This window comes from Rhincodon typus, chromosome 2, assembly GCF_021869965.1.
Source record: "Rhincodon typus isolate 14 chromosome 2, sRhiTyp1.1, whole genome shotgun sequence".
Taxonomy (NCBI): Eukaryota; Metazoa; Chordata; class Chondrichthyes; order Orectolobiformes; family Rhincodontidae; genus Rhincodon; species Rhincodon typus.
In genome coordinates this window covers 40,214,361-40,241,407 of record NC_063333.1, presented here as the reverse complement: position 1 = coordinate 40,241,407, position 27,047 = coordinate 40,214,361, and the positions used below count along the sequence as shown (strand labels likewise).

Here is a 27,047-nt window from a genome sequence, read left to right as displayed (position 1 = left end):
CTTCCACTAGCTCCGTGCATAAGTTCCCTCCATTGCCCTTGAGTGGACCAAGTGTTTCCCTAGTTCCCCTCTTACTGTCTCTCTGTGTATAAAATGTCTTGGGATTTTCCTTAATGCTATTTGTCAAAAACATTTCATGAGCCCTAAAAAGCCCTGTAGATTCCTTGTTTGAGATCATTCCTACCAACTTCGTACTTTTCGCGGGCTCGCCTGCCTTCAGTTTCCTAAACTTTCCACATTTCCTTTTTCTTTTGACTGGGGTCTCAATTTCTATTGTCCAAGTTTCCCAAAGCTTGCCATCCGTATCCTTCATTTTCACAGCAACATGCTGGCCCTGAACGTTAATCAACAGGCCTTTAAAAGATTCCCACATGCCAGATGTGGATTTACCCTTGAACAGCTGTCCCCAGTCTGCGTTCACCAGTTCCTGCCTAATATTGTTGCAAATAACCATCCTCCAATTTAGTACTGTCACCTGAGGACTATTCTTATTGTTATCCATAATTAACTTGAAACTTCAGGAGTTATGGTCACTGTTCCTGAAGTGCTCCCCTACTGAAACATAGATTACCCGGCCAGACTCACTCCCAAAAATAGGTCTAATATGCCCTCGTCCCTTGTTGGACCACTTGTATATTGTTTCAAAAAACCGTCCTGACTGCAGCTAACAGAACTGAGGAAGGGTCACTGGACCCGAAGCGTTAATTGTGATTTCTCTTCACAGATGCTGCCGGATCTGCTGAGCTTTTCCAGCAATCTCTATTTACAGCATCCGCAGTTCTTTCAATTTTTAATTAGTTAGATCAGCATTTATTGCCCATTCCCAAATGCCCCTGAGAAGTTGGTGAGCTGCCTCGACCTGTTGCTTTCCTTAAGTTGTAAGTACTGTTCTGAAGGGAGCTTCAGGATTTTGATCCAAGAATTATGAAGGAATTGTGGTGACAGTTCAGGGTCAGGAATGTTGCACAGCTTGGAGAGGAACTTGCTGATGGTTATAACAGTTATTGCTTAAGGAAGAGCAGTACTGGGTGTTAACTATCACTAGTTAAGATGAGTTCAGGAAATGGGGGATGAGTAAAGAAGGAGAGTTGGCAGTATTGGTTAAGGAGAGCAGTGTCAGTGATGCAGAAAGAGATGCTCCAGAAGGTTCAAGGATGAAATTAATTTGTCTAGAACAAAGGCACAAAAAGGGTGCAATTATATTGCTTAGTGTAGTCTATAAAACACTAACTAGTGGGAATGAAGTAGAGGAGCAAATTTGCAAAGAAATTTCAGAACATGGAGAAATCATAGATGTGTTATGTGGTACTTCAATTACCCAAATATGGATTAGGCTAGTCATAGTGTAGAGAGCAGTAAAGGGCAAGCATTCTTTGATTGTGTGCAGGAGAGTTTTCTATAGCAGTATGTATCCAGTCCAAAGAGAAAGGAAGCACTACTGAATCTGGTTTTTTTGAACAACATGTGCAAAATTGAGTAAGTGTCAGTTAGGGAGTGTTTAATGAATAGTGATCATTGCATCATAAGGTTTAAGATGATGATCGAAAATGATGAAGGACAAGCCAGAGTAAGAACGATTAACTGGGGGAGAGCTGACTTTAAGTGGGGCAAGAGAGCAGCTGGTCTGGAACTAAAGGTTGGTGGGAAAAACTGTAGCTGTATATGGACTACTTTTAAAGAAGGGATGGCCCTGGCACAATTGGGGTATATTCCTTCAAAATGGAAAAGTAGAGCAAATAAACTCAGAGCTTATTGAATGAGAAAGCAAATAGATAAGATAAAGGAGCATATGTCTGCTTCTGATAAATGTCAGGTCGAAAATACAATTGAGAACCAAGCTGAAGTTCAGAAGGGAGGTGAAAAAGCAATTATAAGTAGCAAAGAGGGATTATGAATAAAGGCTAGCAGTTAATGTTAATGGGGATGACAAAGGCTCATAAACTGTTTTTTAAAAAACCCCAGCAATTACAGACCAGTCAGTTTAACTTCAGTGGTAGAAAGCTCCTAAAATCGATTTATTTTGGATAGAATTAGTAGTCACATGGAAAAAGATGGGTTGTTTAGGAAGGGGCAGCAGAGTTTTCAAAAGGGGAAATAGAATTTGATTAACTTGCTGGAGTTTTTTTTTGAAGAGGTAACGGAGTCAATGCTGTGGATGTGTACCTGGGCTTTTAAAAGGCATTCAATACAATTCCATGTAACAAACCTGAGATAATTTATAGTTCATGAAATGAAAGAGGCTGTTGCAACCTGGATTTAATGGCTAAGTGATTTGAAACAAAGAGAGTGATGGTCAGTACGTTAATTTTGGGCTGGAGGAAGGTTTGTAGTGGAGTTCCCCAGTTGTCAGTATTGGGAGCCTTGCTTTTCCTGATTTTATATTGATCATGTAGCTCTTAGTGTGCAGGAGACCGTTTCCATGTTTGCGGATGATACAAAACTTCGAAACTTTGTAAATTATGAGGGGCGCAATGTGAAACTACAAAAGGATGTTGACAAGTTGCTGAGCAGACTGTAAAATGATTCCTTTTAATAAAATGATCGAGAACAAGAAGGCACAGATATAAGTTAATTTGCAAAAGAAGCAAGTATGATATGGCAAAAGATTTTCCACATGATGATTAATTAGGGTTTGGGCTGCACTGTATGGGAGTGTGGTGGAAACAGAGCTGCAGAAATTCAACAAAGATCATTTGATGGCATCTTTCAAACCTACGCCCATTTCTATCTAGAAGAGCAAGATATATGGGAACACCACCATCTACAAATTCCTCTTGACTTGGAAATATATCGTTCGCTGTTGCTGGGTCAAAATCCTGGAATTCCATCCCTAATGGTATTGTTGGCCTACTGAAACCAATGAACTGTAGTCGTTTCAAGAAAGCAGCTCAACATAATCTTCTCAAGTGTAGCTAGAGATGCTGGACCAGCCTGCAATGCCTACATCTCATGAATTAATTTTGAAAATGTTGTGTAAGGAGAATTTTGCTGTAGTGCAAATGGCTTTCAGATGTTTGAAAGATAGTTTATTAAGTATCAGAAAGGTTTTTACCTTAATTACCTGAACAAAGAGTACCAGGTGTTGTGTTTTTTGGCAATTCGCATTTTATATGCAATTGCCCATACTTAATCCATTTCTGTTTGAAAGAATATTATTTAAGCGATAAGAAATGCTTATGTTTGTATCAGGCAGGGTTATTACTTACATTTTGTAAACAACATGTCCTTTGAAAAGGTACATTCTTTAGCTTGGATAACCAGGTTAAGGAATGAACTTTGCTTTATGTTCAAAACCGTTTCATTTTAATTTAAATTATAATTTCCTCTTACTTTATTATTTATGTTTAAATTCAAACATTTCAGTGCAGATAGTAACAAACTTTGCTGGATTGGACTGTAATCTGAAATATGCTGGGAATTTTTTTTTATATGGAAGGGAGCAACTAAAATTTGAAGCAAGCATTAGTGTGCCAAACTTTTATAACTCCACTAATGCTTTGATTGTGACTGAAGTCTGAATTTTTCCAGCCCTCAGAGCTGCATGTATCATGGTGCAAAATATCGGGAATACAGCAAAAATGAAAATATAATGAAAATAAGATCTGATTTCTCCCCTCTTTTGTCAGTTGGCATTGAGGTTCTCGTCTTTATTTAAAATAAAGCCACAAAAATAAATACACAAACAAAAATCTTAGACACAGATCTGTTGCATCCTTCAATCTGCCTCATACGTCGCAAGTAATTGTACAGAAACTGAATGTTTGTTGCCTGTCTTTTTTTTTCTTTCAGGGAGCTGTTTTAAACATACTTTTAATGTAATTACTTTTTAAGTCATAATGCCCTAGGTGATGATTTGTTTAGCCCTTCTACGAGACAGAGTGGTAGTATATGTGTATATATAGTCTTGCAAATAAGTATACAGCTAGCAGTTTTTTTTCAAAAACAGAAATTGCTGGAGAAGCTCAGCAGATCACGCAGCATCTGTGGAAAGAAATCAGTTTTGCATCGAGTGACCCTTCCTCAGAACTGATGGTAGCTATAAAATGTCGGTTTATTTGTAGAAGATAGGATGTGTGGAGGGGCGTAAGGAGTAAATGATAGGTGAGGATAGAGCCAAAGAGAGAGAAGAATAGTTGGACTGACAAAGGAGTGGATAATGATCTGGCTAGGAGGGTGAACAGCTATTAGTGGGGACTGTTAGTGGCTAACAATGGGTTTGTGTAATAGCAAGGTCTGGTATTTGGGGGTGGGGTAAGAACATGGGAGAGCTCAAGCCCTAAAGTTGTTGAAGTCGGTATTAAGTCCAGAAGGCTGCAGAATCCCCAGGTGGAAAATGAGGTACTGTTCTTCCAGCTAGCGCTGAGCTATGTTGGAGCACTGCAGCAAGCCTGAGACAGAGATGCTGGCCAGGGCACAGGGTGGTGTATTGAAGTGGCAGGCAATTTGAAGCTCAGAGTCTCTTTTGCGGACACAATGTAGGTGTTCTGCGAAGCGGTCATCCAGTCTATGCTTCGTTTCCCCAATGTAGATGAGACCACATTGTGAGCAGTGAATGCAGCAGACTAGATTGTATGAAGTGCAGGTAAAGCGCTGTTTCACCTGCAAAGTGTGTTTGGGCCCTTGGATACTAAGGAGGTAGGATGTAAACGGACAAGTGTTAAACCTTCTGCAGTTGCAGGGGGGAAGGTACCATGATGTAGGGCATGTGTTGGGAGTGAAGGAAGAGTGGACCAGAGTGTCTGGAGGGAATGGTCCCCGCAGAACCCTGACAAGGGAGTGGAGGAGGAGAATATATGGTGTCATCCTGCTGGAGGTGGCGGAAATGTCAGCTAATGATGACATTTGGTCTCATCATAGATGTGCATGTCTTTTTTGCCCCTCTGAAGGTGGGATTCATTTCCATTGGCACAGAGAGGTCCATTGTACTAATTCAGTTTCTGTCCTTGTTTCCTATTTACAGCATCCACAGTTCTTCCAGTTTTTTTTAAACAGTTTATTTGACTTGTTGCAGAGTATAGGGTAGATGAGAGTCCTAATAGATTGTTTTGTTTTATTTTTATTTTAATTTTATTTTTCAACACAGACAAACAAATCAGAGAGCCACAAGGAATGGCAAATGCTGAACTAAAGGTGAAACTGATGGGCTTTGTGGAGAGTCTTAAATGAGGCAAGATGAAGAGGTAGAGTCTTTGAAAAAGAAAATCCCAAAGTAGGTGGTTGATGCCTTTGATAATAATTGACCTAAAGGAAGATTGACTTACAGGACTTCTAAATACCTGCTAGGAGACAAGGAACCATAATACATCAGCATGGATGGGGTGCTTGAGCAGTGCAGTTTGATGTGGGATAGATACATTTGAAATGTGAAAATTCAAAGTTAACCATGTGAAATGTTCAAAAAAGAATGTTTCAATATTGGTAATTCATGGCTTTTCACAAACTCTTTCTTGCAGAAACAGAAGGACAGGGACAAATACAGGCAACAAAAAATCAAGAAATCTTTGGACTTGTCATCTACAGTTCCATCTCTCACTGTGACAACTGAAAAGGTAAATGTTTTAAAATCTGAATGGTTCAGTAGATTGGATTGATGATGTGAAATCCCAAGTATAAGCCAGATTTTACAATTGTCTTATTTTTATTGGCAATTCTTTAAATATTTTGTGGTCAGTCTGTTAAACCTTCATACAAGTTAAGCAGTTTAACATGCATTTTGCCCCATAATGTTCTAAGTAATAAATTGGGCGTTTCAATTTTTCTTGCTTTTATAGACTGAAGGATCAAGGTAACTTTTGGTGGACATTTGGTCTCATCATAGATGTGCATATCTTTTTTCACCTCTCTGAAGGTGGGGTTCAGTTCCATGGGCACAGAGAGGTACATTGTACTAACTCAATTGACTTTATTAGATTTTAAGCAGATTCCACAGGCTGAATTTCATGAACTCATGGTGGGTTGGCACATGGATTGAGGGGTCAAACTGGATGCCATGATGTGGGTATTGTTGCAAGGTATCTGTTGAAAATTCACGCTGCATTGCTGGTTAGCTGAGAGGTGAGCCAGCCAAACAGGGTGGCCTCACATTTGATGTTTACAGTCCTGATGAAACCCAGCCTCACAGGTAATTCGAATGCCATTGTTAGGTTCTGAGATTGAAATTTTCCTCCCTTAATCAGTGAATAACTGAAAGAAAACTAATTTCAAACAGCAGTGAAAGGTTGGAAACTATAATTTCCTATCCTTATTTGAGAGATCCTCCACTAATGTGTGGTAAAGCAGATAGATTTAAAATAATTGGGGAGTTCTGATGTATTCCCAGTTGGAGGCAATAATTATAACATACATACCCCATGTATGCAAAAGCACAAAAGTAGTTTTAAAATTTTCAGCAATGTTTATATAATTAGGTGCATCTCCAGTTTTTAATTAGTGTTTCAGTGCCTCAGTATAAATTGTGTTGAATCTAAAGTAAGCATGAGTTTGTGTTTTCCTGTGTAACTGTTAAATTTGTATTAGCCAGCATGACTATAGTTGGTGTAGATAAGTTTATTGTTCTCAATTGCATTGATTGTTTGCATGATTTGTTATGCATGCAGTATCGTGGGGATTTGAACTATATTGGTAACTCTATTTTGGTTCAAGCGGTGTCCCAGTTAGATATTAGGATGTTTTTAAGCTCTGTACTTTCTTTAATCATAAATGTTTAGACTTATACAAGCAGTAGCAGTGGGTTTATATCGGGATCCTTGAAGAGACTGGAAGAAACTACTGCTCGATTTACAAATGCAAATTTCCAGGAAGTATCAACTCATCCTTCAAGTGGGAGTGAAAATGCTGAGGTTAAAGGGAAGAAGTCAGGAGGACACAGTTCCAGTCAGAGGGGAAGGAAACCAGGTGTTGGAAAAAATTCGACTTGTTCTTCTGTTCCAACAGGATCTACAAGCCCTTTTCCACAAGGTATGCTTATATTAACAACATGTTTGGCAATTTTTTTTTCTGACTGGTGAATTAACGTATGTATGAAAGCATAAGGCCGAAGTATATAAATATTTGCTAGCTTTTGTGTGTTGGCTAATAAAATGAACACACTCCAATTGTATTTAGCTTAAAAAAAATCAAAATACTGATTCAGGTTTGGGCATCATGCATTTAAAATAGTTAAAAGAAATGTTGTATTGATGGAATAATTGAGAATTGGAACAGATATTTGAAACAAAGCATGTCTAAATAGTTTACACAATTCATTGTATATTTTGAGTTATCTGATAATTTGCAATATAATTCTAAATTTATTTTCAATGTTTTTTGCTTAATTTCCGTGCCAGGGTAATCTTGAACCATCATAAATTGATTCTATTACAGCTTGAATTGTAAATGTTGGATAATATGAAAGCATATGCTTTATACATTGGAATAATTAGATTAATTAAGCCATAATGAATGCAAAATATACATTCTATGTAGTTTATACAGTATAATATAGTTTAGGAATTATGAACTTTGGATGTATCTTTAGTAAGAATTATGAATTGTAGAGCACACAGTTGAAAAGGTGGTTAATTAAAGGTGTGTCAGAGATAATTGTTTGGAGCAATGTAAGATGAATTCCGATCATGTAAGAAGCATATTGTCAAAGCATGAAATTAAGATGGCTTCGTTGCAGTTTTTAATTTCGTAAATAATGTACTTGACAAGACTGTACTTGCAATAATATTTTTAAATATGGAGTTGCTGTAACCATCACTTGCTGATTTGTATACCAGTGCTACTTAAGCAAGACTAAAAACAATTTCATATACTTCTGCAAAACCCAACAAACGTGAACTGCAAACAACCTTGGGAATTTCAGTGGCAAATTACGTTGGGTCTTTGCTGTGCGCATGTGAAAGAGTGCGGGTGGTGGGGTATAAAGAGGGGAGAAGAAAGGTTTGTATGAGAAGGGACTATGCATTTATAGTTTTCTGACCAACATATTATGTACTGGTTATACACTGTTCTTCAAACTTCTACAACCAAATTAAAGTTTAAAGATGAAAGTAACATTTGAGTAACCTGAGTTTCCACAGCGTTTCTAACTTTAGTGGATCTAGCACACTATAAAACCAAATGAACAATATGGCACAGGACTGCTGTTCTTAGGTAGTCGATATCTTTCTCATTCCTTCTTTGGAACAGGGTATTGAAATAAATATCGTATGCTCAAATAAAATTCGACTGTGAAACAGAAAAACTCTTACACATTATTTAAACTTATTTTTGTTCTAAAAATGTTGTATTTCAGCATAATAAACATCCAAATTAGCACATGATTTCAAAATTTGAAGTTTTCATTCTGTTGCTTCTGACAATTGTGTTGGTTTCTACATCTAATTTTTCAGGTTATGGAGTACATGGAAGTAACAATAATTTGATCCTTAGCTCTGATTGTTATCACTTGTAATTTCCAAACAACAAAATTGTGTGAAGTATGTGCATTGCAAGGTCAAGGTCATAGAGTCATACAGCACGGAAACAGACCCTTCGACCCAACTCATCTGTGCCAAACAAGTTTCCTAAACTGAACTAGTCTTGTTTGGCCCATGTCCCTCGATCTTTCCTTTCCACGTACCTGTCCACATGTCTTTTAAATGTTGTAATTGTACTCACCTCTACCACTTCTTCTGGTAGCTTGTTCCAAATACACTTTGCCCTCCATGTGAAAAAGATGACCCTCCGGTCCCTTTTCAATCCTTCCCCTCTTACTTTAAACTTATGCCCCCTCATTTGGAATCCCCCACCCTGGGGAAAAGACCTTGGCTATTCACCTTATCTGTGCCTGTCATGATTTCATAAACCTCCTAAGGTCACCCCTCAGCTTCCTGCACTCCAGGGAAAAGGATTCCAACCTATCCAGTTTCTACTTGTAACTTAAACCCTCCAGTCCCAACAGCATCCTTGTAAATCTTTTTTGCATGCTTTCCAGTTTAATAACATCCTTCCTATAGCAGGTGATCAGAATTATACACAGTACTGCAAATGTGGCCTTACGAATGTCTTGTACAGCCATAATATGATTTTCCAACTCCTGTACCCAATGCTCTGACTAATGAAGGGAAGTGTAAATGTGTTCTTCACCACCCTGTCTACATGTGTTGCCACTTTCAAGGAACTATGTACCTGAATCCCTAGGTCTCACTGTTTGACAATGCTCCTCAGGATCTTACCATTAACTGTGTAATTCTTGCCCTGGCCTGGTTTGTCTTACCAAAATGCAACACCTTGCATTTATCTGAATTAAACTCCATCTGCCATTCGTTCGCTCACTGGCCCAGTTGATCAAGATCCCGTTGTAATCTTAGAAAACTGTCTTCAGTATCCACTATACCACCAATTTTGGTGTCATCCATAATCTTACTAACCATGCCTCCTATATTCCCATCAAAATCATTTATGTAAGTGACAAATAGCAGTGGACCTAGCATCGATCCTTGTGGCACACCGCTGGTCACAAGACTCCAGTCTGAATAACAGCCCTCTATCACCACCCTCTGCCACTCTGCCTTCATCTATCTTCTTGGTCACCTCTTCAAAAAAAACTACATGAAGTTTGAGAGAGATAATTTCCCATGCCTAAAGTCATGCTGCCTGTCCCTAATCAGTTCTTGTCTTTCCAAATGCATGTAGATCCTGTGTCTCAGAATCCCCTCCAACAACTTACCCACCACTGAAGTCAGGCTCACCGGTCTGTAGTTCCCTGGTTTTTCCTTGCAACCTTTCTTAAATAATGGCACCACATTAGCCACCCTCTAGTCTTCTAGTACCTCACCAGTGACTGTCAATGATACACGTATCTTTGCTCGGGGGTCCCTCAATTTCTTCCCTAGCTTCCCATAATGTCCTGGAATATACTTGATTATGTCCTGGAGATTTATCTATTTGAAGATTTCCAGCACCATCTCTTCTGTAATCTTGATTATTTTCAAGACATCATTATTTATTTTCCTGAGTTACCTAGCTTTCATGTCTTTCTCCACAGTAAATACTGATGTGAAATGTTTGTTTAATATCCCTCCCATCTCCTGTGGTTCCACACGTAGATAGCTTCATTGATCTTTAAGGGGCCTTATTCTCTCCCTAGTTGCTGTTTTGCCCTTAATATACTTATAGAAGAATCTCTTTTTGGATTCTCCTTAATTTATCTGCCTAAGCTATTTTATGTCCCCTTTTTGCCTTCCTGATTTCCTTTTTAAGTGTACTCCTACACCACTCAAGTGATTTACTTGATCATATGCTTCCTCCTTTCTCTTGACCAGAACCTCCTATTTCAAGTCTCTATTTCTACCAGCCTTGCCCTTCACACTAACAGGAACATGCTGTCTCCGAACTCTTGTTCTCTCCCTTTGAAAGGCTCCCACTTGCCAAATGTCCCTTTTACCTGTGAACAGCATCCTCCAATCAACTTTTGAAAGCTCTTGTTTAATACAATCAAAATTGGCCTTGCCCAGTTTCGAACTTTAACTTACGAACCTGGCCTGTACTTTTCCATAACTATTTTAAAATGAATAGAATTTTGGTCACTGGTCCCAAATACTCCCCCACTAACACCTCAGTCACTTGCCATACCTTATTTTTCAATAGGAAGTTGAGTTTTGCTTCTTCTCTAATAGGCAATCTACACATTGATTGAGAAAGTGTTCTTGAACACACTAAACAAATTCCTCCCCATCCACGCCTTTAACACTATACCAGTGCCAGTCTATGGAAAGTTAAAATCCCCTACTATTACAGCCCTATTACAGTTCTACAGCTATCTCTGATCTCCCTACATATTTGCTCCTCAATTTCCTGCTGACTATTGGGGTCCTAGAGGATAACCCCATCCAAGTGATCACACACTTCTTATTGCTCAGTTCCACTCATAGCTTCACTGGACAATCCTTCTAAATACTGCTGCGATGTTTTCCCGAATCAAAAACGCCACTCCCCCTCCTCTCTTGCCTCCCCTTCTAGTCTTTCTGTATCATCTATAACTGACAATGTTGAGCTGCCAGTCCTGTTTCCCTCTCAGCCATGTTTCTGTAATAGGTATGATATCCCAGTCCCATGTTCTCATCCATGCCCTGAGTTCATATGCTTTACCTGTCAGATTGAAATAAATGCTGTTTAATTCATCAGTTTTCCCTCATTCTGTGCCGTGCTCTTGCCTGCCTTGCCTACTTAACTTGCTGTCTTTAACTTCTGTGCCAGCCTCAACATTCTCTCTTGTCTCACTGCTGCTCAGGGCCTCAACCCCCTGCCAGACTAGTTTAAATCCTCCCAAGCAGTTCTAGCAAATGTCCCTGCCAGGATATTGGTTTCCTCGAGTTCAGGTGAAACCTGTCCCTCCTGTAAGGGGTCACTTCTGCTCCAGAAGAGATCCAAATAATTCAAGAATCTGAAACCCTACCTCCTGCACAGTTGTTCAGCCACGCATTCAACTGCCCTCTCCTCCTATCCCTACTGTCGCTAACACGTGACACTGGGAGTAATCCAGAGCTTAATACCCTTGAGGTCCTACTTTTTAACCTTCTGTCTAACTCCCTATTTTCATTCTGCAAGACCTCCATCCATTTTTCTACCTATGTCGTTTGTACCAATGTGTACAATAACCTATGGCTTCTCGTGCTCGCCTCTGAGAATTTGCTGCAATTGCTCCAAAATATCTTTGACCCTGGCACCAAGGAGGCAACATACCATCCTGAAGTTTTGCTCGTGGCTGTAGTAAGACCTGTCTGTATCCCTAACTAGTGAGACCCTTATCACAATTGGTTGCTTGGACTTTGTCATACTCTGCTGTACAGCAGAGCTAGCCATGGTGCCAAACGCATGGCTGTTGCTGCTATTTTCCCCTGAGAGGCTATCCCCCACAACTGTATTCAAAATTGTATACCTGTTTGAGAAGGGGAATAGCCACAATAGACTCCTATGGTATGGTAGCACAGTGGTTAGCATTGCTGTGTCACAGCACCAGGGACCTGGATTTGATTCCAGCCTCAGGTGACTGTCTATGTGACATTTGCACATTCACCCTGTGTCAGCATGCATTTCTGTCAGGTGTTCTGGTTTCCTCCCACAGTCTAGTGATGTGCACGTTAGGTGGATTGTCCATGCTAAGTTGACTGTAGTGTCCAGGGATGTGTATGCTAGGTGGGCTAACCATGGGAAATGTGGTGTTACAGAGATAGAGTGAAGGGATGGGTCTGTTTGGTATGGTGTTTGGAGGGTTGGTGTGGACCAGATAGGCCAAATGGCTTCTTTTCGCACTCCAGGGACTTCATGACTCTTCCAGGTCTGTGAATGAATCTTTGAAAGATTGCGCTGCCTGTTGCAGTATCATCCTCTTATGCTACTCAAAGCAACACGTTGCCATCATCTACCTGTCAACAGTCTCCAGCATTTGATTGTTTGCACAAATGAACTTGTACTTTCTCAGCTTACAACCAAATATTTCTGTCTGGAACTTTCAAACTAAGCTTTTACACTGAGGTAACCTATTTCTATCTTTTCCGAATGAAGTCCTTGCTCCAGGAGAACTGTGTTCTTATGGCTAACTTCAGTTAGGATTTCTGCAAATTGAAGCCATAACCTTTTCAAGCAGTACATGTTTTCTGTTGTTCCCGAAGCAAAACAAAATCAATCCCTGATCATTATACCTGAAGGTAGGCTAAGGCTCTTCAATGTTTATTGTGCCCCTCATAAAACTCTCCTAATGCAAACAAATTCGTATTCATATTTCAGGAACTAGCTGTCCCATACTGGTTTAAAAAAAACCCATAGTTTCATAAATACTGACATGTTAGTCATTAAATCCTCTCGTACACGTAGGTGCAAACCCATATGCTGTTACTACAAAATACATGGTCTTCAACTAAAACTATATGAAAATGTTTAGAAATCTCCACATCACACGTACAGCAGAGAAAGTTGAGAGGGGACCTGATAGAGGTCCACAGGATTATGAGGGAGATGGATAAGGTGGCCATAAAGGCATTTTTACCCTCGATGGAGGGGTCAATAACTAGTGGACGTAACCTTCCACCATTTAAATCTATGTTAAATTTTAAGAGGAGAGCTGAGAATTATTTTCATCGACAGCGTGGTTCAGTTTGGAACTAACTGCCTGAAAGGCTGGCTGAGTCATGAACACTCAACAGTATTTAGATATTTACTAGTTGCCATATGACCCAAGAGCCCAAATTTGACTGGCGTAGACAGGATATGCCAAATGGCCACCTTTTATGTTGTGAACTCTTGAGAATGAGTCAGAAAGGGTATAATAGTGCTTATGGAGGTATTTTGTGAGCCTCCAAGTTGAGAGAGAAACAAGTAGCAATCGTGCAGGTAAACCACAGACATACAATAATTCAGATTCTTTAATAACCCTGTTGAGAGCAGGTGTGACTTGAACCTGGTTCAGAGGTAAGGATGCTATAGGAACCCTGGGACCAGGGTATATGCTTAAGAGGTTGAAGCCAGAGTGGATAGGGTGAAAATTAACGGGAAGGATATTTAGGAAAGACTGTTTGTTCTTAAGGTGGATTAGTTACTGTCACAACTCCCTCTAATAGCATGCTGGAAATTGAGCCTCACTATTCTTGGAGGCATCATAAAATTTAAAATTTAAGGAGTCTGCTAGATTTCCCATCTGCCTGCCTTCTACACCAATGTTGACAGAAAGCATGGACCAATAGAAGCTACTATTTATTATAAGTAAGTAGGGCTCATGGTGTAGATGTTAGCTTATTGGCATGGATAGAAGATTGGATAATTAAATAAATGAGTTGGGCAGTTATACTTCAGTTGTACAGAGAAGGGAGTGAAATGGTATGCCGGAATGCGGTCAGGTTACAATTAGATCAGCCGTTATCCTACTGAATGATTGAGCGGCTTATTCCTCCCAGTTTGTGAGCTCCTACGTAATTCATAGAATGAATCAAGTGGTGAAAGCGTACAAAATGGAAACTTGTTTTTTTAAAAAGGCTAAAGGCTATGAAGACTGAAAAATAATCTTGGGAAAATAGAGATCAAGATAAAAGGTCAACATCTGGAAGAGGTTTCACAGTTTAAGTCTGGGGAAACACCTTGATTGTGCCATAAAAAGTCAAAGCTAGATGAACAATATCAAAGAATATTTCTTCGATCCTTAAGAATTTTTCAAGATTATGATGTTAGAGATCTTGAGAAAAAGATTTATCAACAGTGATTTTTGCATGCTTTGAATGGGGCAGAAGCATAAATCTTGTGAAAATGAACATCTAAAGTTTTAAAGTTTAATAAATTGTTGCTGGGGTAGCATGGAGTGGGTCAGTTCGAGAAGACATGAGCAGTTAAGTTGTTCTTATGTTGGTGGAGGAGAAAAGATTGAGTCATTGGGTCATATTGCATAGAAGGTGGCCCCTCAGCCCACCATGTCTATGCCAACCAACAGACACCAAACTAAACTAATCCCATTTACCTGCACTTGGTTCGTAACCTACTATGCCCTGGCATTCCAAGTACTCATCCAGGTGCTTCTTAAATGTTGAGTGTGCCTGCTTCTACCACCCCCTCAGATAGCATGTTCCATATTTCTACCTCCCTTTTGGTGAAAAGATTTTTTTTCTTCAGATCCTTAAACCACTTACTCCTCAGCTTAATCTTACGCTGTCTGTTCTTAGCCATGCTTGCCATGGGGAAAAGATTCTCACGATTTACTCTGTTTATGTCCCCATAATTTTGTTTATGTCAATCAGATGTTCCCCTCAGCCTCCTCTGCTCCAAGAAAAATAAACCCGGCCTATCCAGTCTCTCCCCATAACCAAGACTATTCATTCCAGGCAACATTCTGCTGAATCTCCTCCACACCCGCTCCAGTGCTACTGCACCTTTCTGACAGTGGTGATCAGAACTGCACACAGTATTCCATCTGTGGCATAACCAATGTTGAATAAAGTTGTAATGAGACTTCCTTGCTCCTATGTTCTATGTCCCACATGGTGAAGTCAAGCACCCCGTATGCCTCCTTCACCACCCTGCCTACCTGTGCTGACAGCTTCAGGGATCTTTGGACTTGTACACCAAAGCCCCTTTGTTCCTCAGTACTCCCAAGGGACCTACTATTCATCGCATATCTCCTTCCCTTATTGGACCTCCCAAAATGCATCACTTCACGATTAAATTCCACCTGCAATTGCTCTGTAAAATTTACCAGCTAATCAATATCAGACTTAGCCTGAGACCACCCTGCTCATGATCAACAGCACCCCCAATTTTCAACTGCAGACTTACTAATTGTACGTTCCACATTCACATCCAAGTCTTTAATGTACATAACAAAAAACAAGGGTCCCACCACTTGTGGTATACCGCTGGTCCAGGCTTCCAATCACAAAAACCTCCCTCCACAATTAACCTTGCCTCCTATTTGCAAGTCAGTTTAGGATCCAATTCACCAGCTTCCCTTGGATCCCATGGGCTCTTACCTTTTGGACCAGTCACCTATGTGGGACCTTATCGAAGGCCTTTCTGAAGTCTATGCAAACCATATCAACTGTACTACCGTCATTATTTTTAGTAACCTTTTGAAAAAGTCTTTAAATTATTCAGACAGAATCGCCCTGTAGCAAATCCATGCTGACTATCCCTGATCAATCCCTGCCTTTCGAAATGTTGTTTAATCCTGTTCCTCAGATTTTTTTCCAATAATTTCCCTACCACTGATGTCAGGCTCACTGGTCTGTAATTACCTGGCCTTATCCCTGCTGCCCTTCTTGAACAGAGGAACCACATTAGCTACCCTCCAGTAGTCTGGCACTTCACCTGTGGTCAGCAAATTAAATATTTCTGCCAGGGCCCTGGCCGACTCCTCCGGCCCTAGGGATTTCTGCACCTTTATGCCTGCTAAAACATCTGATATCTCCTCCTTATTAATCTTAACGTTTTAGAGCCTTACAGTCCTAATTGAAATTGTGGCTACAATATGTTTTACCCAGAGAATACTGTCTAGAAACAGTCATTTAGGACCTCACTCATATCAACTAGCTCCACACACAGGTTGCCCCTTTGATTTCTATTGGGCCCCACTCTTTCCCTGGTAATTCTGGATATCGTTGAGTGATTCATCAAGAAAAGGTAAAAGTGTTGAATTTGCCATATTCCTAAAGCAAGATAACTGATTAAGGAGTTGACTGAAGGAAATTTATGTAGACCAAGATGGAGAAATACAATGACGTTAGAAAACTTGAAATTGAAAATGGGAGATTCACACAAGCAACTTAGACGAGTTATGTTTTGTGGTCGTTTGGTGTATGACAAATATAAAAAAAAATCATTTATGTAATGGTGTTTACAAATTCATGATGACACAAGGTACTCGAAAGTTGATGAAGTATACAAGTGTAGTCTTTCTTGTAATATGAAATTGAAGGGACACCTCACTTCCTGACCAGAGAACTATTCTATGCTAATGATGATGACTAGTTGGCCATGTGAGAATGCAGCTACAGAGATTCCTGGAGTAGCTCTCCCGTATCTGTAACTTGTTCCCCTGACAATTTGTCGAGAAAACTCTGGTTATGCCATAAAATATTGCATTTCTGCTTCTAATAACTGAAAATGCCCTTATGGGAATAGCATATACTGCTACCTTCCATGCTTGGACAAGACTCCCATTTTCAATTTCAAGTCTTGTAACGGCATTTCATTTCTCCACCCTGGTCAATATAAACTTCCTTTGTCCTTTGATGCAGAACCTGATGCACCCTGACGGGGAGGAACCAACCCCCTGTGGCTAATGTACGAATCTTGCTTGGAATAGAGCCAAACTCTTGGGAGTTTGGTCCAATCTGGCTTATAGGGCTTTTGTTCTTAGCATCTTGATGACTGCCAATGGAACGTGGGTGATTACAGTCATCAAGAAGCCCAACAATTTCTATCTTCATTGAGGCACCATAATGGTATATTCTGACAAGACAAATTTAAAAATGTGCCAGCCCCCTCCAAACTAAAGCTCCTAGGTTTATTAGTACTAATCAAACAGAGGTGGCTAGTTTGGTTTGTGAGGAGGGAAAATAGTTACATACCTCAAGACTTTGTGTGATGAGATAACTGAAGTCAGATCATAAGTAGGATACTCATAATTATAACACAAGGATGCTTGAAAGTCTTAAATGCAGGTACTAAACATTGATGCAATGATGTTGTTGGCTGATGACACTTCCTGAGATTTTGCATGCACCACTATGATAATTGGTACCTATCATGGCTTAACAGCATTCCGCAACATGAAAAATAACTCACCATGACACTTAGTAACTTGATGTGCAGCACTGTTACAGACCCTCGTTGCACCTCTTCAGTCATCATCCAAAATGAGCCATATTCTGTCCAAAACGGACTGTTTGCACATTCAGCTTTCATAGATGTGTTGCTGATGCATGACGTTTTGTAATATGAAACACACGTTTGCCAATTTGTGCACAACTATGTCCTGCCTTTAGCAAACTTAATGACTTGATTATTTGTTTTACCAGTGAATGTGGCATAAATTTTAGGATGCTGTGGGGAAGAACTTCACTTCGCTTGGTAAAAATAATGCCATAAGAACTTTTTCAATCTGATCGTGCAAACAAAATCTTGATTTAAATGTCTCGTTTAAAAGATACCATCCAAAAGATAGGTGCAACCCTCATTTCTGCATTGGATTTTCAGTCTAATTTTATACTGAGGTCACTGAAGTGAGACTTGAGCCCATAACTATCTGTATCAAGGTGATTGTGCTACAACAGAATTGGAACCTCATCTAAAAATATCTGTTGAATTTTACTAGCCATTTGTGCTTTATGAGTAAAGATGAGGTCCGAATGGTAACAAATAGTGTTGATTGTTGAATTTGAAGCTGTCTGTCTATTAATGGGGGCGCAAATTCACTGAATTTAATTTATCTTGAGTGAGCAATTGACGAGGGAAGCAGAGAACTTGTTGAAGCCTGAAACAACAACTTTGAGTTTGCTGATGTTCACTAAGAGGAAAGTCTGAGTTATAAAGAGTAGATAGTAGCTTTGGGATACAGTCACTAGACTAGCAATTCGGAGGCTTGGATATGAGTTTAAATCTCCCCATAGCACCTAATCAAGTTTAAATTTAATTCATAAATCTGGAATGCACATGTTAGTCATGGTCATCATAAAACAATTCTTGACTATTGTCAAAACCCATCTGGTTGTCCTTATCTAGTCCTGTCTACGTGAGACTCCAGACCCATAGCAATGTGGCTGACTTTTAAATGGCCTGTCTCACTTGAAAGGAAATTGGGGATGAGCAACAAATGCTTGCCAGCTTTCCAGTGCCATCCATAAAATAATAAATTATATTAAAAATAATGAGAGAGACTCTGAGACCAGGTTTCCCTTAGTTTTTTTTGAAATGCAAATTTTTCTCAATGTTCTTTTCTCCCTTCCTCTGTCTCTTTCTGTACATTCCTCTATTGCTCTTCCTTATTCTCCCTGCATCCCCCAGTTGCTCCTCCCCCATTCTGCTGAGTAAAATATTGTAAATTTCGACAAGTGATCTTTACACTTCTGACTGCTTATTAGCATATTTGAAAGACAAAGTATTTTGCAAGTGACAGTCTCTTTGTTAACGGTGTGAAAGCAGCAAGCACCTTCTTCCAAACTGTTCTTCTGAACAGTTGTAATGAGAAAAGAGGCAAGAAAAAAAAACAGATGGCAAAGGTCTAAGATAAAGAAAACATTCCCAATATTTATGTTTATCTTTCATATAGTTAATAGTCACATCAGCAACTCACTTTATGATGTTAGAGAATCAGATTGTGAAATTTAGCTGCTTGACATGTTTTTCTGGTGCTACAAATGCTATTTTTCCTTCAAAGTGGTGTCTGCAGTTGTAAGTAAGTACTTCTGTTGGACCTGTCAAACATGATTTTAGACAAAAAAAAACAAAGAAATGTGGATGATAGAAATCCGAAATTGCTGAAAAACACAGCAGGTCAGGAAGCATCTGTAGAATGAAAGCAGAGTTAACATTTTGGGTCCAGAGAATCATCTTAAGAACAGTTCTGAAGAAGGGTCACTAGACCCTAAATGTTAACTCTGCTTTCACTCCACAGATTCTGCCAGATCTGCTAAGTTTTTACAACAACTTCTGACTTTGAAACATAATTTTAGTGTGGACTGGCAGTAAGCTTTGAAGTATGGAGCTGCTGCTTCTTCCCTATTAAAGCAGTTTGGCCTCCTCTATTCCTTCTCTGTCACGCTGTAAGCAAACTGCTTTAATAGGGAAGAAGCACCAGGGAAAGGGCTATTCGCAGTAGACCACATTCACCCAGGGTGATAGGAGGGTGTAATTCTCCTGAAATTCATTGAGGAACAGTATTTCAGAGATCTTATTCACAAATGGCATACTTATTGAAATAACCACTTCCTGCATACACATGCACAGCGTCAGACTAGGACAAGGATGGCATAATGATTATCTGTGAAGGTGGTTGTGAGCACTAACGTTTTTGTTAGGACTTCTTCCAGGCCAAAGCAGGCACTGTTTTGCTCCATCACCCTGTTTTCATGAATAACTGTATAAGTGAGATCGATGAGGCTATGTATTCTGAGAAAACGGGTATGTAGGATGAGCACATGGCTTCACCAGATTTGCAGGGTTTCCCATCCTGCAGGGTTTCCCATCCTGCAGGGTGCCATTTAGTGTGCTCAAGTTACTACACACAAGCTCTGAGATGTATTTGAAACAAAAGGAATTCCGTGCTAGTGTGTGACCATTTACAGTGAATCATGAAGTTTGTTGTCTGCCAACCTGGCAGCTCGAGCTGACAAGAGGCAAGTAACATTCGTGCCCATCAGTTTACTCTGTTGATCATCAGTGAAGTAATGGAAGGTGCCATCACAGCATTTTTGAGCAGCACTTGCAAAGAAATAACCTCCACCTTGATGCTCAATTTGAGTTCCACCAGGAGCACTTAGCTCCTGACCTCATATAGCCATGGCTTAAAACTGGACAAAAGAGGTCAACTCCAAAGGTGGGTTGAGAATGACTGATTTTGATACCAAGACTTAATTTGACTGAATGTGGCATCGACGAGGGCTAGCAAAACTGGAGTCCATGGCAATGGGGGCAGGGGAACTGGACTCTTGTTGGTTGGAGTTATATCGAGCGCTAAAAAAGATGGTTGTGGTTCATGGAGGTCAGTCTTATCTACTCCATGATACCACTCCTGGATTTTCTCAGCGTGTTATCCTCAGCATGACCATCTTCAGCTACTTCATTAATAACCTCCCACGATCAAGGTGTGTTTGCAGATGGTTACACAGCGTTCTGTATCATCTGTGACTCCTTTGACACTGAGGCAGTCCATGTCTCGATTGTATTGGAATCTGGACAACATGCAGTCTTAGGCTGACAAGTGTCAAAGTACATTCGAGCCGCACAAGTGCTAGACAATGACCGTATCTAAGAAGAGAAAATCTAGCCATTGCCCTTTCACATTCCGCATCATTGCTGTCAGTGAATTCTGCATGATGAGCGTGCTTGGGGCATTATCATTGATCAGAAACTGACCTGGACTAGCCAAATAAATACTGTGGCTACAAGAGCAAGTCAGAGGCAGGAATCCTGCAGCTAGTCAGTCATTCACCAGCTTACCCCTCAGTGCCTGTCTAACCTCTACAAGATACAAATCGGGAGTGTCATTGGAATATTCCCCATTTAACTGGATGAAGTTCAAACACTCAAACTTTGACAACATTGTGGACAAAGTAGCCTGTCTGATTGGCATCACACTTGCCTGCTTTTGTCCTCAACGTCCGTATTAATGAAGCCCATGATTGCATATGCATTGCTAACGAGACTCAATGTATCCTGTCATGAGATTTGCAAATGAAACCTTTACTTGTCGTATTGTCTTTGCATCATTCCTTTAATAAAAGTGTCACTTCTACCATTCTTCGAGCCTCTGGCACCTCCCCTCGTTAAGGGAAAACTGGAAGATTGCAAGCCCTGCTACTATTGCTTTTCCCACTTCATTTTGCAACTTGAATACTTACCATTAAACAGGTGACTTTTCCACTCCCAAGCATATCAACCTTTCTAGCACCTCCTTCGTCTGAAATGTTGCCGCATCTCAGTTTGTATTGATATTTTGTCAGTGTCCTCTTGCTTAGTAAACACTGAAAACAAGGTGCCCTACATCTCTCAGCTTATAGTACCTACTTTGTCTCTTGTAGGACCTACTTCATCTCTCAATAGGCACACAATATTGTGATAGAAGATTTTTTCATTCACTTTTATGTTGACTGCCATTCCACTCCCATGTTTACACTTTGATCATTTTATTCTTAACTTCACTTCCCCTCTCAACTTGTTGTTCTCACAGGGCATTTCCTCTTTCCACTCTACAATGTCTTCCATATCAATGCTATAACCATTCCACCTCCCTTTTTTTGTTCCTCATCTTTTTTGACCATTTCTTATATCCTTGAGTATTTGTTTTATTTTTAAACCATGCTACTGTTATTGTAGCTATAATCATGTTCTCACATCGTTCATTTGAGCTCAAAATCATGAAACTTTTTGTTTTGCAATAACACAGTTGGTATACCTACTCACCAAGGGCTACAGTGCTGCAAGAAGGCAATTCACCACTATTTTCTACAATTAGAGATGGGCAGTAAATGCTTGTCATAGTCAGCAACATCAGATCATAGGAAGGAAATGTTTTATTCACAACACTATTCATGTACAAGTTCTGTAAACTAATGCCCTTGTAGTCCTTTAGTCTGCTGTTCCCATGAAACTGTCTGTAAATGTTTTCCTGGAGTAGCTCATCACTCGAATCTAGAAAATATGAGCTCCAGACTCTGCACAAACTTCTTCCTCTAGACAGCACTGAAGATGTCACCTAGAAGGGAGACTAAATGTTTGCACGAAAACCAGTCAGCTCGGTGAACCAACCAACAACTTCAACCACAATCCGAGCTACAGATCTTCGTTAAAACATTAAATGATTGAGGTATGTAAGATTGCGAGGGTCATGCACAGGGTGGATAGTAAGCAATTGTTCAACTGAAAGTTCAATAATGAGGCATCATTTTTTTTTAAAGTAAAAGGATGGAGATTTGAAATGGTTTTGAAAGAAAAAGCTTTTCATCCAGAGGGTAGTGGGAATCTGGAATGCACTGCCTGGGAGAATTATGGAGGCAGGAAACATCAAACCTTTTTAAAAAGTATATGGATGAGCACTTGTCTTGTCATCCGAAGCTATGCGCGAAATGTTGGAAAGTGGGACTGTTGTTGATTTGTTGGCGCATATTAATTTGACGACTTCTGTACGATCTGACTCTAAAGTCGTTGTGGAAATGCTCATGTGTGACTGCACCCACTAATGTAGTGGCACCTACTGTGACTGTGGGCCTTATGCCAAGTGTCTCTCCAAATGCATATCTCGCCCTCTAAGCTATCCTCTAAATTATGTTGTGTCGGTGTCTGAGATCAAAGTTATGAGCCAGGCCATAGAGACTCCACTTTCCACCTGAATTGATAACCATGTTCTGGAGTTTTTTGACAGTTTCGCATGGCTTGAATCAACAATTACCAGTAACATCTCTTTTTATGCCAGGGTCAACACCAGAATTCCCATGGTTGTAGCTGTCACATCAAAGTTGAGAAGTGAAATTTGGACCAACAGCAAACAAAATAATTGAAGATTCCATGTGTGCCAGACTTCTGTTTCCCAGTGCCCTTCTTTACAGTGGCGAAGCATGTAAAACTGATGTAAACCAAGTGGCCAATAGCTGCTGTATCCACTGCCTCCGATGAATGTTGTGCAACCACTAGCAAAACAGTATGCCGGATAGGGAAGTACAACAGAGTGCAGGGATTCCCAATATGTTTTCTCCTACTATTGCTTCTGTTAGTCCAAATATTTCATAAGATCAAAACAAATACAGAGTGTGACTGAGAGGCTGAGAGTGTTCCATCTTCTTCACTCTTTGATTCTTGCAGTTCCCCCATGTGGGCAGATTGCAATTCTTGGTCATCTAAAAGAATGAAATTGTGGTTTGAGAAAGTTGGGAAAGCATGAGATGAATACTTACACAATCTGTACCTTGTAAATCAGAATCATGGGATGAAGGGTAAGTGGTACGTGGAAAGAAGAATTGGGTGTGAGAATAATTTTTTGCATTCATAGAATATGAGCATCACTGGCAAGACCAGTATTTGTTGTCCATCCCTAGATGACAATTGAGCTGCTTTCTTGAACTGCCACAGTCCATCTGGTATAAATGCGCCCACAGTAATGTTGGAGGGGGTTTCCAGGTTTTTGGGCCAATTGTAGTAAAGGGACAGCAATATAGTTCCAACTTGGGATCGGTTGTGGCTGAAGGACAACTTGGCAGTGGTTTTCTCATGTGCCTAATGTCCTGCCCTTTGAAGTGGCAGAAATCCTGGATTTAGATTGTGCTGATGAAGGAATTTAGCTGCATTGCTGGAATGTTTGTGTGTTCCTGGGGAGCACACGACTGTTTAAAATGGTAGGTGGGGTGCCAATCAAGTGGGCTTTTTATCCTTGTGTTGAATCAATTGAGTATTGTTACAGCAGCATTGATTCGGTGAATGAAGAAAGTATTCCATCTCAGATAATTGGCGTTGAAAGATCCCAATCGTGTTCTTTTGTACTAAATATGACTTGAATGAGTGGAGAATTTTTTCTGTAATTCCCATTCACTTCATATTTACTTGGGTTCCTTGATGTCATAATGGGCAGATGCTGTGTTTATGTCAATAACAGTCCCTATTGTCTGAGCTCTTCAATTCGGCTCATCTGTCAGTGTTGGAAGAAACAAGTGAGCCTGGTTGAACCCAAACTGAATATTGGTGGGCAGGTTATTGCTGAATTGACACGAGCTAGTAATCCTGGTAATGACATCTTCTGTTACTTTACTGATGGTCAAGAGTAGATTGGTGCAGTAGTTGACCGGGTTGATTTTGTCCACCAATTTCAGGATATCACATACCTTGGCGATTTGGATAGATAATATAGCTCTACTGAAACAGCTTGATGAGGGGTTTAACTGTTGTGGAGGGTTTAGCTGTTGTGGAGAATATATCTTCAGTGGGGTAATATCAGATCCCTTAGACTTTGTTGTATCAGTGCCTTCGACTGACTTTAAATATCACACAGAGTGAATCAAACTAATTGAAGGCTGGTGGTCTGTGATTTAGAGGAGAGCAAAATGGTTAACAACGTTCAAAGCGTGACACCATTCAGGGCAAAACAGTACACTTAGTTGGCACCGCATCCATAAACATTCTCAGCACCGACGCTCGGCTGCAGTGTGTACCATCTCCAAGATACACTGCAGAAATTAATCAAGGGCTGTTTAGGCAGCACCTTCAATACCCATGACCTCTTCCATTTGGAAGGACTGGGCAGCAGGTACATGGGAACACCACCTGCCAGTTCCCTCCAAAGTACTCGTCATTCAGACTTGGAAATATATCACTATACCTGTTCAAAATCCTGGAATTCCCTTTATAATGGCATTGTGTCTACCTACAGCACATAGGCTGCAATGGATCAAGAAGACAGTTTACCACTGCTTTCTCAAGGGCAACAAGGGCTGGGCAATCAATGCTGGCCAACCAGCGACGACCACATCCCATGAATGATTTTTTTTAAAAAAAAGATTGGTACAGAAAGCTGAGTCGTAATGTTTTTTGAAATCGATGCCTTGTTGGGATACCTGACTAATTAAAATCTACCTGTCATTGCTTAACTCGTGGAGAATTGGTCAGCAAGCAGTCTTTATTTTGCTTGTCTTCAGTATCACAGCTTAGGTTTTAGAACTAATAAAAGGAATGCTACCCAAGGAATACTACTTTTGTAGTGTGTGCACTTTTTATTATGTTGTAAAAATATGAAAATGTAATGCAAAAATTATTTGTGAAACTGCAACTGCTTTTGTAAATATGACATGAGATTTTAAACAGATCTTCTAAAGAAGTTGGAAAAAATGAATTACTGAAATTTGGTATTCTGTTTTATTCGTTTAGAGCTAATTTTGACATTTCTGTTTTAAACTATTCATTTATAGAGCAATTAAGAAATCAAAATCCAGTACTTTTGTATTTTTGCATTTACCCTACTTGTAGAGCTTTATAAGTGAATTTCGTTTTGTTACAGGCAATCTAGTAGGAACCGTATCCAGTATAAAATCATCTGGCAGTTCAGCCCAATCACCGCAAGAGTTTCAAACTTTCACTGAATCAGATACAAGAAGTGACGGTTACAGCAACGCTCAACAATCCTCAATCAGAGAGACAACTAAAGGTGAAAGTCTTGACCAAGAAGGGACTTTGATTTGTACTAGTCCTGTGCTGACCCTTCCACCAACGTCATCCGGCCCTCCTGAAACAATAAACATCGAACATTCAAAACGCACTGAGAGTAGTTGTGAAGAAAAAGATATCTCTGATGTTACAACTGTTACTTCAAGTGGTGTATCAGGGTATAAAAGAGCTCAAGTCGAGGAGGAAGAGACAATAAAAGAAAAAAAGAGAAAGGGAAATAAAAAGTACAAGCATGGACCTGGCAGACCAAAAGGAAGTAAAAATAAGGATAACGTTTCTCAGCTTTCTCTCTCATCTGCATCACCATCATCATCAGTTACATCTGCTGCAGGCAGTATGGCAAGTGTAAGTCTGCAGAAATCTCCATCCTTACTCCGAAATGGAAGTTTACAGAATCTTAGTGTCAGCTCATCTCCAGCTGGTTCAGGTGGGTTTTTGATAGATTTGTGTACAAAAAAAATTTCTTAGTGACTGTTTAAATAAATTAATCTCTCCTTTTCTCTCCCCATCTCCTTTTTTGCTCATTCCTCCCTTGTTTTGCTTTGCCCTCCTCGTTGCTTCCCCCACCTCATTCTTTCTCCTCCCCTTCCCATACTTGCCAGCACAGTTGCTTCTTGGTATGGTTGGAAATATCACAAAGGATTCTATTCTAGTTATTTACACTAATTCACTTGCTTCGACAGGGGGTAAATTATTCTGATCATCAAAGAATTTGTAAATGAATATTGACGTGACAGGCTTGTTTGGGGAAAAATAGCAGTAGATTTAAGTTAATGGCAACCAGCATGTGTAGGGAGGTAACATTCATTAAAAAAAATTCTAAATATTCTTTCAGAAAATGCCGCGTGATATGTAAGAGCAGAAGGACTTGGTGTTATGAAATTACAGACATCAGAATAGTAACAAATGCGGACCATTTAGTTTTAAGCCTGCTGTACAATTTGCTGAAATCAATCTTTCAAATTCCACGTTCCCATTTATCCCTGAACTCCTCGATCCCCTGCCTAACAAGAATCTCTCCACCTCTATCTTAAAAATACTCAATGACCCTACCTCCACCTTATTCTGAGACAGAGTGCTCCAAAATTTGTCAACCCTCTGAGAGGAAAAAAAATTCTTATCCCTTTCCTGAAAGGGAAACCTGTAATTTTAAAATGGTGCCCCCTAGTTCTGGATGCACCTGCAAGAGGAAACATGTTTTCCATGTCCACCCTGCCTGACCGTTCAAGATGTTGTACGTTTCAAACGTGACCACTCACTCTTCCAAACTCCAGTGGAAGCAAGCCCTTCCTGACCAACGCAACACGACTCACTCATACCTGCTGTCAGTCTAGTATGTTTTCTCTTAAGCACCTCTAACACATTTACGTCAATAAGGAGACCAAAACTATGTACAGTATTTAAGATGTGGTCTCACCAATACTCTTTATTGAAGCATAACATCTTTGCGTGTATGTTCAATTCCTCCTGTGATAAAGGATAGAAACCCATTAGTCGTCTTAAATAAGGATGCCAATAACTTTCAAAAAGGAATTGGATGTAGACTTGGAGGAAACTTTGGTGTTTAGGGAACCAGCAGGAGACTTGGATTAATTGGATACATCTTTGAAAACTGGCACAGTGTGTCAAATCCTCCTGTGTTATAACATTCCATGTTTCTGACTGTACTTTGG

At 40.0% G+C, this 27,047-nt stretch overlaps 1 protein-coding gene across 1 annotated transcript in view; it reads left to right on the top strand.

The window, feature by feature from the left end:
• LOC109913830 (MLLT10 histone lysine methyltransferase DOT1L cofactor) overlaps positions 1–27,047 on the top strand; it is a 214,350-nt gene that overhangs the window by 74,122 nt on the left and 113,181 nt on the right. Inside the window, exons 5-7 of the mRNA XM_048606928.1 lie at positions 5,454–5,549; positions 6,708–6,957; positions 25,208–25,801. Coding sequence (XP_048462885.1) covers positions 5,454–5,549; positions 6,708–6,957; positions 25,208–25,801 — 940 coding nt within the window. The remainder of the gene's footprint in view (positions 1–5,453; positions 5,550–6,707; positions 6,958–25,207; positions 25,802–27,047) is intronic.